Source organism: Artemia sp. Qi Xiang Cuo, chromosome 3 (assembly GCF_049724085.1).
Source record: "Artemia sp. Qi Xiang Cuo chromosome 3, ASM4972408v1, whole genome shotgun sequence".
In the NCBI taxonomy this organism is placed as follows: Eukaryota; Metazoa; Arthropoda; class Branchiopoda; order Anostraca; family Artemiidae; genus Artemia; species Artemia sp. Qi Xiang Cuo.
In genome coordinates, this window is record NC_142796.1 from 64,945,307 (window position 1) to 64,960,662 (window position 15,356).

The 15,356-nt window shown below is 35.4% G+C and overlaps 1 protein-coding gene and 1 pseudogene across 1 annotated transcript in view; one reads left to right on the plus strand and one right to left on the minus strand.

Moving 5' to 3' along the window:
• LOC148954418 (receptor-type guanylate cyclase Gyc76C-like) overlaps positions 1–15,356 on the minus strand; it is a 269,197-nt gene that overhangs the window by 200,973 nt on the left and 52,868 nt on the right. The window contains exon 2 of the mRNA XM_089086478.1: positions 3,491–3,660. Within this exon, the coding sequence (XP_088942604.1) occupies positions 3,491–3,660 (170 nt within the window). The remainder of the gene's footprint in view (positions 1–3,490; positions 3,661–15,356) is intronic.
• LOC148954419 (small nucleolar RNA U3) lies at positions 9,947–10,122 on the plus strand (annotated as a pseudogene).

The window sequence follows — 15,356 nt, forward strand, 5'->3', positions numbered from 1 at the left end:
TCCCCCTCTCTTTCAAAAACCAGGCAAATTTTTCTCAGACTCGTAACTTTTGATGGGTAACACTAAACTTAATGAATCTTATATATTTAGAATCAGTATATAAGAATCAGTATATTAGAATCAGTAATAAGCTGATTCTTTTGATGTATGTACTGACATGTCCGTTTTTAGAGTTTCGATTACTATTGACCCGAGTCACTTCTTACTTACATTTCGTCACCACGAACTGCATGAAAAAGCGAGCGTTGAGGAAGGGGCAATCCTCCTCATGCACAGAATAATTTCTGTTCGTTTTATGTTTTCATGTTGCTCCTTACTTTCAGCTGAAAAAAAAATTTGTATTTAATTTATGACTGTTTTTCAAAGCATGTCAGGAATTCAGCACCCGTGTAAAATTTTCACTGGATATTCTCCCTGGAAACTCTCCTTCCCCTAAAAATATTTTCCTCTTTGAAAATTCCCCCTTGCATAAAATTACCACCCACCCCCAAAAAATCATCTTTGTTCGATTTTCTAGGGTCATTGGTTCGATACGATCAACCCCTGGAAAAAATAATAATAAATAAACACACATCCGTGATCTTTATTCTGGCAAAAATAAATACTAAATTCCATAGTTTTGTAGATAGGAGCTTGAAAAATCTACAATAGGGCTCTCTGATATCCTGAATCTGACGGTGTGATTTCTATGACTTTATGAGGGTGTTTCCCCTTTTTCAAAGACCAGGCAAATTTTATCAGGCTCGTAGCTTTTGATTGATAACAATAAGCTTAATGAATATTATGTTTGGAATCAGCATAAGATGCCAATTCTTTTGATGCAGATATTGTTATCAAAATCTCTTTTTTCAGAGTATCGGTTACTATCGGGCTGAGTCACTCCGTACTTACAGTTCATTACCACGAGCTGTATAAAAAAAATGGCGATTGACTATTTGTCACATATACAAATATTGAAAAACTATACACATTTTTTTTAGTCGAAGCAAGGCATGACTTCGTATAAATAAGCTGAAATTAACAATAGATTAGTTGTCTGGATGTATCCAGCAAAATGTATTGCAAAACTAATCATTTCTCTGTCGGTTGGTATTACGTAGCTTCCTTAGAAAGTTGATAAAAAGAAAACACTCCAGAAAAACCCGAATTTAATTACAGACCACTTGCATCATTAGAAGAAGTGGCTAAGAAAAGTTTGACGTAAAAGATGCATCATTGCCCTTCATGGGTACCGCAGCAGCTGTAACCTAGTAAAGAACGAACCACAACCCATAGCAGCCAAAATTTTAAAAACGGTTTTTTAAATAAGGCCTGGAACAGGCCTTATTTAAAATAGGGCCTGAAACACCCTCAAAATGCCATCAAATTGGAAAAGTGCACCAATTAAATTGCTGTTGTCGTAAACCTACAACTGGAGGTTCACAACCCGCCTCCTTGAACAACAAGGAAAAATATAGTTTTGCGTGGGCTCCTTTTTTTAAGGTTTATAATCCCTGTGCAAGTTTTGTTGTGTTATTCTTCTGCTCTCCTGCGGTTTAATGCATCAACGAAAGACAAAAATGCTCTTTTGCTCTATTACTCTATAGCTGGGATTCAATTCTGTCCATCTTCTGAATTTAACCTCAGAAAATTGTGGTACTGCGTCTTTCAGATTAAAAATATGTTAAAATTGGTTAAAATTCCGATGGAAAAAGCAGAATTTTGCTTTTTTACGCAAGTTTAGGTCCTCCTCTAAGAAAAAGTCTAAGTATTATCATAATTTTGGCTCGGTGAATGGATAGGCCTGAGATTAATAAGTACAGTTTTTAGGAAGGGAGTTCTAAAGCTAACGATAAAAAAGGGTCTTGTAAACATTAATTAAACTTAAAAATTATAACTCGTTGTCTGTCCAAAAACAAATTGGAAATTAAAAGAAAAAAAAATTAAATTGCAAAGGGCCTGTTGTCGCCAATAAGCAATGAGCATATATGGTTGCTTCTGTTCTTAGAAGGAACATTCAATTCCTGACTTTAGATCCCTGTACAATTGAGAGCTTTGGGCCACAAGTCTTTTACTCAGTTCTCTGTCAATAGCCAAGAGTCGTAAGAAAGAGCCTTTCAGGAAAAGAAAACATGTAGAAAGCAGAAAAAAGTGTAACTGTTAAGGCTTGTGTCCCCTATGAAAGTTTTAGTACGATGTTTTTCTGCTTTCCTAGGGTTTTAATATACCAACGAAAAACACAAATTTAAATATCATTCCACAGTTGAGATTCAGTTCTATCCATCTACCGAGTTTTATTATTGAAAGTAAATGTAGCCTATGGGGTTTTTTAGACCTAAAAGTACTTACAAAATTGGTTGAAAATCGTTAAAAAAAGGACTGTTTTACCATTTTTTAGGCAAGTTTAGATCCTTCTCTAAGAATAAGTCCTAGAAATAACATAATTCTGGGTTGGTACTTGTCATATCCGGTGTAGATAAAGGATAACTGCCAATGTAAGCTTCAGTTTTTTGTCATAACTAGATATTAAAAAAAAAAATCAACTTAAAGTACGGAGCAACGTTAAAACTTAAAATAAACAGAAATTATTCCTTATATAAAAGGTGCTGCCTCTTCCTCAATCCCACCCCTTTTTTGCACTTAAAAAAATCTTCTTATTCTAAAAAAACAGCCCTTGTATTTCAGGAGTTGGGACATAAGGAAGAACTTTAGCGTAAAGAGCTCGCGCATTGAGAAGGGGAAAATACCTCTCATATACGGAATAATTTATTTTCGTTTTAAGTTTTAATGCTGCTCTTTACTTTCAGTTGAAAAAAAGTTTGTTTTTATTTCTGATTATTTTCAAAATAATGTGGAGAAATCTACCCCTCTGAAAAATCCTCCCAGAAAAAAAACTCATTAATGGTGATTTCCTGCAGTGTCAAATCTCCCCGCCTCAAAAATTTATGCATTCATCCGAATAACAAATACTATATGTAAATAAATGGCAAATTCCATAGCTTAAAGCCCTTTCCCCAGAGGCTTGGGGAGTCATGTCATCCCCAGAGGCATAGTTATTGGACCTTTCAACTATGCTGAACAAAATGGCAAACTCAAAATTTTGATCAGATAATTTCGGGAAAAATGGGCGTGGGCGGGGGAAAGTTGCCATCCATTCTGTTTGGTCACTGAGAAAGGCATACAACTTATAAAAAAAAACGCAAAAATATTTATGCTTTACACACAAATATAGGCTATAAGCTATTACAGGAAAAATGTCTGAAGTTTATAACACAAATGCATGCAGTAGGCTATTATTAACGCTGTAATCGTGTATAGTTGTAATTCATCGACAAGTGTAACTTAAAAGGCTCGGGCGTAAGGATCGGACGAGCTGCTGTACACGAGGATTAAAGTGTTCATCAGATTTTAAATGCATTACATCCGGAACAAGATAAGATAAAAGAAAGTAAAGCTTCACTAAAGCTCTCATTCTCTAATTGGAGATGTACTGGAAAATAAAGGTACTTACATAAGCAATAATTGGTCTGTTCCAGCTAGCGGCAACTGTGGCCTCGACACTGCAGGAGCCGTCTGGACCAAAAAATGCCAAAGTCTCATTGCACAGCATGTCAGTTATAGCCTTTGTAGAAATGAGAACATCGCCTTTGGTGTCATTCCATCGAAATTCTAATTTGTGACCTAGAAGTTAAAGACTTTTGATTGGCAAAGGAAAGCTCAATAGATATCAACATTCAAAGCTCTTATCCTTTGATACTATTCTGTTTGTCCAGTAACTGTAGGTACTTGAGGTACAGATAGAAAATATGGAGGTATTCCACTCTAAAGATCGCCAGAGATCCCTACCCTACCGTCACTAGTACAAACTTTGTGAACATGCAAAATTCTACATATGTACACTTTTTAGCTTCAGACTTTCCCTCACATGAAAAACCGTCGAATGCCCTAAAACAACAGAAGGAGACTAAAATCAAAAAACGGGTTTTAAGCTGTTTTCTTTCTTAGCTGAAATACAGGCAATTTTGCTCCCCAAAAAAACTTCACATACAACGCTGACTCCTGACTTCCGGAATTCGGGGTAACAAGGCGGATCGGGAAGATGCTCCTAAGAATTAAATTAGGAATTTTAATGGTACCAACACGACCCAAATTTTGGCCAAAAAATTTAACAATGAACCACAGTCACTGAAAATTTGGCCAGGGCAGAACCTTCTGATTTATAGTTACTTTTAGGCACACAAAATTGATATTCTGGGAATATTGTTAGAATTTTTTTGCAAAATTCGAACCTGCAAACTTCTACCCAGCAGAATCAAAACACAAACAATATTCAAGGGAGCAAAACTAAACTCAAATAAAACAACATTCAACCCGGCAAAATTCGATCCATGCCAAGGTCAATTCAGCAGCATTCATTAAGGCAACTGGTCATGACAATGAGTCATCACGGCAGATTGGGGTGAAGCTGAAAGATATAGCTTTAAGAAAACGGGACGGGGATCCCGTAGATGACCAACCAAGCAGAACAAACTACGTACTTTCGTTTAATTAAATAAAAAAAAACAAGTTTTTTAAACTGAAAGTAAGGAGCGACATTAAAACTTAAAACGAACAGAAATTATTCCGTATATGGAAGGGGCTTTCCCCTCCTCAATGCTTCGCTCTTTACGCTAAAGTTTTTTATTGTTTTAAAAAATAAAGTTTTGAGACAGAGTCAAACTTTAGCGTAAAGAGCGAGGCGTTGAGGAGGGAAAAGCCTCTTCCATATACGTAATAATTTCTTTTCGTTTTAAGTTTTAATGTCGCTCCTGACTTCCAGTTAAAAAACTTGTTTTTTTTTCATTTAATTTCTGAACGTGTTTGAACTAATACAGGTTCTAAATTTGGCTCACCGTGCAGGAATAATTAAAACGAAATTTGCATATTAATTTTACTTTTATTGGGTTAAATGTCTTTCTCGATAGTTGTTTAATTTTATTTACAATCATTTAAATTAGTAATAAATATACATAACTTACGAATTAACTTACGTAACAAACTTCTATATTCATATGTTTTTAATCCGTATATTAGGGGGTTTGCCCCCTAGTCAATACCTTGCTCTTTAAGCTAAAGTTCAAATTTTGTTCCAATTCTTTAAAAATGACCCCTTAATCACAAAGGCCGTTAATTAGAATAGATAGCTCTTTTGAAATAACTAAAAAAACCTAGAGTGTAAAGAGCGAGGTATTGACTTGGGGGAGAACCCCCTCATATACGTTATAATTTCTTTTCATTTTAAGTTCTAATGTTGCTTCTTACTTTCAGTTGAAAAAACTTGTTTTTTTAAATTTAATTTCTGATCTTTTTTTAAATAATGCTTGGAAATCCGGCACCCCCTTCATAGAAATGTCCCTTACCCCCAAGAAACATCCTCCACGGAAAGATTCTCCCGAGTAACCCTCTCGTTCAGCCCCCCCCCCCCTCCTACCAGAAACAAATCCTTCCTGAAAATGTCTGTATACTTCACGATAACCAATACAATATGTAAGCAATTGGCAAAGCTCATAACTTGGAGCTATTCCCCTGGTAACTGTGGGAGATAAGTAATCCCAAAAGACATATTTATTAGATTTTCGACCATGTTGAACAAAATGACTATCTCAAAATTTCGATTAGGAGACTGGGGAAAGACTGAATGTGGGAGCCTAGGTGCACTTCATTTTTTGGTCACTGAAAATAGACACTAGAGCTTTTAATTCCTATTCGAATGAGGCAACTCACGATGTTCTATGATCACGGGGTCGATAAAATCACCCCTGGGAAAAAGAAGAAAAAAAAAATAAATAAAAATAAACACGCACCCGTGATCTTTCTTCTGGCAAAAAATGCAAAATTCCACATTTTTGTAGATAGGAGCTTGAAACCTCTACAGTAGGGTTCTCGGATACACTGAATATGATGGTGTGATTTTCATTAAGTTTCTATAACTTTTAGGGGATCTTTCCCCCTTTTCTCGAAAATCAGCCAAATTTTCTCAGGCGCGTAAGATAAGATTAAAATTGATGAAACTTATATATTTGAAATCAGCATTAAAATCTGATTCTTTTGATGTATCTATTGGTATAAAAATGCGTTTTTTAGAGTTTCGGTTACCATTGAGCCGGGTCGCTCCTTACTTATAATTCGTTATCACGAACTGTTTGATTTAAAGATTTATGCTTCCTGTTAAACATAAAATTTTGTGACCACAGCAACAGCTGTAAATTGTACCAGAAGAACAATTATATCACCGTATTCATTAGCTTCATATCTATCCATTCACCAAATCAGAATTATGATTTTACTTAAACTTTTACTTAGAGAATGAAAATGGTTTTATTTTCGCATGTTATTCAGCTGTTCTCAAAATATTTTTGAGTCTAAAAAATGCACAGCAAATTAAACAATACAAATCGATAGAGGGATACATCTTAACCTCAGTTATTGAATGATAACAAAACAGCCGCCCTAAGGTGACATTAAAACTGAAGGACTGCATAAATATAACAATTTCGACATACCATATGGGCAATTTCGAAATACCGTAGCTGGAAAGTGAAGAACATGTGCTACTTTCTGCCTCGTCTTTAAGAGATTGGTTATATCTCTACTTTCAAACTAGAGTCCATGCATTTCGACTTGGATTGAAATTGATTCCCTCTCCATTAGTAAACTAAATAAAGCCGTTCTTTTTTAAGATGCATCATTTGCGTTTGTTTCTTTAGATATTTCTTATCTTCAACTGCTAGCTGAAGTGTTAATTCTACCACCAGCAAATTCATTATGACCACTTTATTTTCTGCTAGCTCCTTACTAAGGATGAAAATTGGATCAACTGAATTCGAATTCTCTAGATTGTTCATCACCGCGGTCAATCGCCGTAAAACTTATCAAATCCTTCTTTCAGAAGAATCTGATTAATTCCTTTATAAAAAAAGGGCTCGGGCCGAGGGGGAGGGAAATTTTTGAAGCATCAGCCAATATATTTGGCAACTGGAACATATCTACTAAATTTCTATCTTTTATAATCAATTCTTTGATTTACATGGCAACATAGAAAATACTCGATGACTGTGTTTTTGTTCTTAAGTAAATCCTTTCACAAAGATTGCTACATAGTTTATTAGGGATTCAGAACATGTTGTAAACAAACACCTACTCGTAAAGGTTTATTACTTCCTTATAGACAAAGGACGAAACAAAACGAAAGAATGGCTGATAAATTGATCATTGAATATGAAATTACTAAAGCAAATTAAGGGTTTTTATAGTTTAAGACTTATTTTACGTTCAAGACTGGAGTATTCTACAATAAAGCTAAGAAATTGTCGCAGTAGTCATGGTTAGTGATTTCCCCATAAAGACTCATTTATAATTAGATTTAGTTAACCCGGACCCATTTATAGTAAGATTTAGGTAAAATTCAGAGCTAGCTAGAGAGACTTTCACAGAGCTAGCACTGAAGTTCAACTAAACTGATATAACTCGAATCTGGTCAAGGTCAGCCAGTCCTGGAGCTTAATAATCGATCCTTAAATGAATTAACTAAACAAACTGTTTCCCCAAATAAATTTTCGAAGAAAAGTAAAGAGCCATAATAAACCCTAAAACGAGCCACATAATATTTCCAGCCTTAAATAAACTAAAATTATTATAAACGAACAAATGAAACCAAAAACGAACTGAAGTCAAAATGAATAGCCACATCAGTCCTGAAGATAGCAGATACTTCTTTAGATAAAAAGATGCATCCTAAAACAAACAGGAATTAAAACCGATAATCAAGTCAAAACTAAAACGAAGAAGAATTACTATACGTAAGTGTAGGGTCTTTTGCCTACCTAAATCCTCTAGCACTATTTTTCTTGTTTGTCATAACATCAACAATAAGATAATACAACAAGAATAATCAAGATAACAAAAGAAAACTGCCGCAAATAAAAGAGTGGCTACCGTTCTAAGATCCTCTAAAAGATGTAAGTGCTAATTGCCCTTTACTAAAAACTATAAATGTTTTAAACGATTTGGCTTAGTCAAAATATTGTTCAATCTGTTCAGAAAAAAATAGTATGTTAGCCCTCTTGAGCCCAGATATCAAGCAAAACCACTATTTTAATTTTTTTGTGAAATGGGGTCGTCGTTGCCCAAGAGAAAATTGAAGAAAAATGAAAAACAAGTTTCAGTCCATTTTTAGGGAAATGCCCCTAGGGGGACTGGCATTCCAAAAAATTTTGAACATTAGAGCCTCAATTGGCCCTTCGTCTTGTGGGTGATAGTTTGAAGCTGTTCGAGAAAAGTCTTTTCTGCCTTTTTGGGGGAAACCTACATTTGTTTAGATTTGTCTCGTGAATTGGGGCTCTATTGGTTCGACAGCTTACGGATGTAAGTTTAGAGAAGACCAGAAAAAAACCTTTGGGTGATTTTCAGCCCCATTTTCTTAAGGGGGGGGCATGCTTCCAAACCAATTTTTGTTAATATAAGGTTTCTCTTACCCTGAAGACTAACGGCTGCAAGTTTCAAACAGGTTAGCGGCAACAAGCTTAATGGTCCATTTTCGGCCCCCCTAGCACCTCCCCCTCTAGATAAAATATATTACCCCTTGGTCCAAGGTATGATCCTTGAAATTTTCAAGATAACCACAAAAAAACTGTCCTTTTAGAGGGATAATTTCGAAGCAAAGTACCTTCCCGCCAAGGTAACATTTTTATTGCACATTAGGGTTCAATTAGCCAGGGGCTTACGGTTCCAAAAAAGTTTCGTCAGAGAAGTTTTTGGCACTTTTAGGGCCCCTTTGTCACTCAAGACCTTTCGGATTTAAGATTGGAACCAATCGAAAACATTTTCTGGTCCCAGTTTATGAAGATTCGTGCCCCAAACTCTTTTTTTTTTGCATGAGGGTTCCCTTGCCAGTGGAACTTGCAGATTTAAGTTTGAACCCTTTCTTTGAAGAAGAAAATCCTGACCTTTTTTTTCAGGGGAAAACCAGTATATTTTTTCCCTGCTTTTGTTCTTGTGAATTGGGGCCCTCTTGACCGACCTACAGTGTAAAAAAAATTGCTTGATATTCAACAAAAATTGTTTACAATGTTTATCAACGGCAAAATTGGAATATTAGATTTTGGAATTCCATTATCATTATTGAATATCCAATCTATTGAGAAACCAAAATTTTGAAATCCCATACCCGAATTGAATTTTCAAACACAACATGTTGGATTTTAAGCCCGAACATGATATTACAAAAAAATGTTTATACAGAAAAATTGGATTGTTTTTGACTTGTTTGAATTCGAGCAAAACCTTTTGTTGAAAATCGATTTGTTTTTTACAGCGTATGGAGACAGGTTTTGAGCAAATCACAAAAACGCTTTCGCCAACTTTTGGCCCCAATTTTTGGGAGATCCATGCCCTCCTCCCCAGCAACAAACTCCCATTGACTGCCCCTCAGCTTTATGATATCTGTAAATATTGATCAGCACTGTAAAAACAAATTTGATTTCCAGCAACATGTTTCGCTTGAATTCAAACAAGTAAAAAAAATCCAATTTTTCTGTTGAAATTGTGACTTGCTTATTAAATTCCAACAAATTATTGAAATTATTAAGATTTATGCACTTTTCAGTAGAAAAAATTTAATTTCATCGCAAAAAGATTATATTATTCAAAATGGTTTGGACTTCAACAGTGGATTGAAATTTCTTGAATATCATATTGAATCTGACTTGGTGCCATTTAAAGTGAATTTATGTACACATGTTTCTATGAGCATAAATAAATTTATGTACAAACATTTTAAAATTATAATTGATATTTTGGAGCAATGGAAGAATATCATGAATTTTTTAATCACTTATGGCTTATGGAATAGTTACAGTGTATTAATAAAAGAGAAACAATAATTTTTGGCCTTTTCTAAATAAACGCCAGCCCAGAATTAATGAACGTTACCATCATACTTTAGGGGATTATTTCTGTAGTATGATTACTTAAGTTTCGCTGGAAACCGACGATTCCAGCAAACTTCATGATGAGTGGAAAAATCTGCCTCTGAGCAGGAGGATGACCTGTTCGGGCTTATATCTGATACTGGTCATTTAGGATCATTCTGGGCAGCTGTTAGAACATCCAACTAGTTTATTGTTCAACAAGATTGTAGGCCTAATAAATTGAACAACGATAGTAATGGAAATCCAATTAAAGTACAGGAAATCCAACATACAAGATGGAAATCCAATAAGGATCTTAAAATCTAAAATGTTGTATTTCAAAATTCAACTTGGGCACGGGGATCCAACATTTTTGCTTCTTAACAGATTGAATATTCAATAATGATAATCGAATCCCAAAATGATCTCTAATATTCAATTTAAGCTGTTGAAATTCAAATTTTGCAATTGATAAACATTACAAACAATTTTTGTTTAATCTCAAACAACTTTTTTTCACAGTGAGGGGCGACAAGATTTTGGCCAATTTCTGAGCCCCTAGCACCTTTCCCCTCACAAAAATGTTTGGTCCGCTTATCCATGTGCCGGTTCTTAAAAGTTTCAAGCCAATCGAAAAAGTTTTAGGGCAATTTTCAGTCCCATGTTTTGAGGGCCCGAGGCCCAGTTAAAAAGATAGTTGCTTCTTTTTAAAGTATTAATTAAAAAAACTTTTTCCACAAAATAAGTTTTTCAAAGAAAAGTAAAGACCTCCATTAAACAAAAAAAATAGCAAAAATAAAATCAAATAATCTACCAAGCGTGAAACTACCACAAATCACTATTGATAAATAAATGAAGCCCAAAACAAACAGAAATTACAATAATTAACCGAGTCAAACTCAAAACGAGCAGAAATTAACATAAGTTGGGCACAAAACCCCTATGCCTTCCAAAGGCCAGAACAAAATTTGCACTTTACTGAAAAAATATAAATGTTTTTACTTTTATAACTTAAATAAATCAAATAATATTAACATTTTGATTACTAAATATCAGTATATGTATATTAAACTGACAATGCACATTCATTTGTGTTCATTAGTCATCCACTAAAACCGAATTTCCAGAACTTTCAACTACATTAAACAACATTGCTATCCCAAAATTTTTATTGGATGTGTTTAGGGAAATGGTGGGCATGAGAAGTAGTGAGGCAATAGGGAATATCACGGGTGATTGCATAATATGCCTTACCACAGGCAGGCATCTATTGATACAGACGGTACATGCTTACCAGACTGGTTTCTATTGGTCAACAGGATAACTAGAGACCTTTCGTAAAGAGTGTTCAAAGGTTTATTGAGTATCCTTTATGCTGGTTTCATGGGTGATTGCATAATATGTCTTACCACGGGCAGTCATCTATTAATACAGACGGTACATGGCTTACCAGACGGGTTTCTGAGGCAACACCCATTTTCTGGGCCAATCAGAGATGTTTCTACTAACGGGACTCCATATACAGTAACTTATAGTAATCGTAATCGGATTATTATAGTAATCGGATTCAATATAAGGAGTGATTTAGTAGTATTGATGCTATTGACGGTGATTACACATGCAATTACACAAGAACTGTACAAGAAAAAATACATGGAATTGCTGTTGATTTGAACGGTACATGAAAAAATACATGGAATTGCGCAAGAAAAAGCACGCCTGAGACACTAGACTTACACGTGGGCATTTTAAAAGCTGGCAAGGTATAATGTCGGCAAGCATGTTTCTCTACACCTTTTCAAAGAGAGTGAGTATCTTCGCACATGACCTTCCAATGTTATTCTATGGGACCTCTACACGTGGTTAATTGTCTTAACTCGAGAGTAGTTTGTTATTAAAAAGAATTGGATGTTACAATCAGAATTGTTTGATTGACATTTGCAAAAAAGGGGTAAGGGATTCGCGAAATGGACTATACGAACGATCGTATTTGAATAATAGGGAAAAAGAGCTAGATAACATTTGCGAATAGAAGATGGAGAAAAAAAAGAAAAAAAGGGTTAAAGTGATTAGCAGTTAAGGTAACCCTGAAGAGCATGTTAATTCATACCTTATTTATTATAAATTTGGAACAATATCAATCTTCGGAAACGGTTAACGATGATAAAATGGTCTTATGAGTTGACCTAGCTTCAGCAGAAGCTTAGGATAGTAGCGGTGACAATTGAGAGATAAGGAGCAATTGCCCCCTATTTTTGAAAAATACCTTTTTTTTGCATTTATACTTTTAAAAAATACAAAGTTCAATATTCGAAGCTATCTTCAGCAGGAGCTTAGGACAAAAGCGGGGACAATTGAGAGATAGAGATTATTTGCACCTTAGTTTTTGAAAAACACCTTTTTGTGGTATTTTACTTTTTAAAAGTTCAATATTCGAAGCTAGCTTCGGCAGGAGCATAGGATAGTAGCGGTGACAATTGAGATATAAGGAGCAATTGCCCCCTATTTTTGAAAAAATACCTTTTTGTGGCATTTATACTTTTAAAAAAATACAAAGTTCAATATTCGAAGCTATCTTCAGCAGGAGCTTAGGACAAAAGCGGTGACAATTGAGAGATAGAGATTAATTGCCACCCTAGTTTTTGAAAAATATCTTTTTGTGATACTTTACTTTTAAAAAATTCAATATTCGAAACTAGCTTCAGCAGGAGCTTAGGATGGCAGCGGTGACAATTGAGAGATAGTGATTAATTGCCCCCTAGTTTTTGAGAAATACCTGTTTTGTGATATTTTATTTTTAAAAAGTTCAATATTCGAAGCTATCTTCAGCAGGAGCTTAGGACAAAAGCGGTGACAATTGAGAGATAGAGATTAATTGCCACCCTAGTTTTTGAAATATACCTTTTTATGATATTTTACTTTTAAAAAGTTCAATATTCGAAGCTATCTTCAGCAGGAGCTTAGGACGGCAGCGGTGACAATTGAGAGATAAAGATTAATTGCCCCCTAGTTTTTGAAAAATACTTTTTGTGATATTTTACTTTTAAAAAGTTCAATATTCGAGGCTAGCTACAGTAGGAGCTTAGGACGGCAGCATGGGCGCCTATAAGCTGAATTCCAGGGGGGCAAACCTCATCTAATTGGCACTTTCGGTGATATATAATAGAAATCTCAGAACAAAAATATAAAAATAAGACAGCATCATTCAGCCAGGGGGGGGGGTGGAAGCCCCTCTGCCCCCCCCCTCCCCATATGGACGCCCATGGACGGCAGCGGTGACAATTGAGAGATAGAGATTAATTGCCCCCTAGTTTTTGAAAAATACCTTTATGGGATATTTTACTTTTAAAAAGTTCAATATTCAAAGCTATCTCCAGCAGGAGCTTAGGACGGCAGCGGTGACAATTGAGAGATAAGAGATTAATTGCCCCCCTAGTTTTTGAAAAATACCTTTTTGTGATATTTTACTTTTAAAAAGTTCAATATTCGAAGCTAGCGACAGTAGGAGCTTAGGACGGCAGCGGTGACAATTGAGAGATAGAGATTAATTGCCTCCTAGTTTCTGAAAAATACTTTTTTTTGATATTTGATGACAGAGTGGATGTCTTAGACTCTTTATAATGCTGAACTCTGGCATGAATTGCTTGCAAAAACCCGTATGAATTACTTGAAAATGAAGTTTTGACAAGAAATGTCTGAAAAGTGTTTCTGGGGAGATGGGGCGATGACAGAAGCGTGTCTTAGAGTAGTTATAGTTCTGTACTGTGGCACGAATTGCTTGTGAAAAACCCAAATGAATGACTTAAAAGTAAATTTTTAACAAGAAATGTCTGAAAAGTGTTTTTGGAGAGATGGGGCGACGACAGCAGCGTGTCTAAGAGTAGTTATAGTTTTGTACCGTGGCACGAATTCCTTTTGAAAAACCCAAATGAATGACTTGAAATAAAATTTTTAACGAGAAATGTCTGAAAATTGTTTTTGAGGGGATGGGCAATGACAGATTGGATGTCTCAGACTAGTGATAGTGCTGTACTGTGGTGCGAATTGCTTGTGAAAAACCCAAATGAATGACTTGAAATAAAATTTTTAACAAGAAATGTCTGAAAAGTATTTTTTGGGAGATGGGGCGATGACAGAGTGGATGTCTTAGACTAGCTATAGTGCTGTACTCTGGCATAAGTCGCTTTCGAAAACCCGTATGAATTAGTTGAAAATAAAGTTTTAACAAGAAATGTCTGGAAAGTGTTTTTGGGGAGATGGGGTGATGACAGAAGGGTGTCTTAGACTATTTATAGTTCAGTACTGTGGCACGAATTGCTTGTGAAAAACCCAAATGAATGACTTGAAAATAAAGTTTTAACAAGAAATGTCTGAAAAGTGTTTTTGGGGAGATGGGGCGAGGACAGCCGCTTGTCTTAGAGTAGTTATAGTTCTGTACTGTGGCACGAAATCCTTTTGAAAAACTCAAATGAATGACTTGAAATAAAATTTTTAACAAGAAATGTCTGAAAAGTGTTTTTGGGGAGATGGGGCGAGGACAGCAGCGTGTCTTAGAGTAGTTATAGTTCTGTACTGTGGCACGAATTCCTTTTGAAAAACCCAAATGAATGACTTGAAATAAAATTTTTAACTAGAAATGTCTGAAATTTGTTTTGGGGGGGAGGGGGCGATGACAGAGTGGATGTCTTAGACTAGTGACAGTGCTGTACTGTGGCACGAATTGCTTACGAAAAACCCAAATGAATGACTTGAAATAAAATTTTTCACAAGAAATGTCTAAAAAGTATTTTTTGGGGGATGGGGCGAAGACAGAGTGGATGTCTTAGACTAGTTATAGTGCTTTACACTGGCATGAATTGCTTTTCGAAAACCCGAGTGAATTAGTTGAAAATAAATTTTTAACAAGAAATGTCTGAAAAGTGTTTTTGGGAAGATGGGGCGATGACAGAAGCGTGTCTTAGACTAGTTATAGTTCAGTACTGTGGCACGAATTCCTTGTGAAAAACCCAAATGAAGGACTTGAAAATAAAGTTTTAACAAGAAATGTCTGAAGTGTTTTTGGGGGGATGGAGCGAGGACAGCAGCGTGTCTTAGAGTAGTTATAGTTCTGTACTGTGGCACGAATTCCTTTTGAAAGCCCAAAGGAATGACTTGAAATAAAATTTTTAACGAGAAAAGTCTGAAAATTGTTTTTGGGGGGATGGGGCGATGACAGATTGGATGTCTCAGACTAGTGATAGTGCTGTACTGTGGCACGAATTGCTTGCAAAAAACCCAAATGAATGACTTGAAATAAAATTTTTAACAATAAATGTCTGAAAAGTATTTTTTGGGAGATGGGGCGATGACAGAGTGGATGTCTTAGACTAGTTATAGTGCTGTACTCTGGCATGAATTGCTTTTCGAAAACCCGGGTGAATTTAGTTGAAA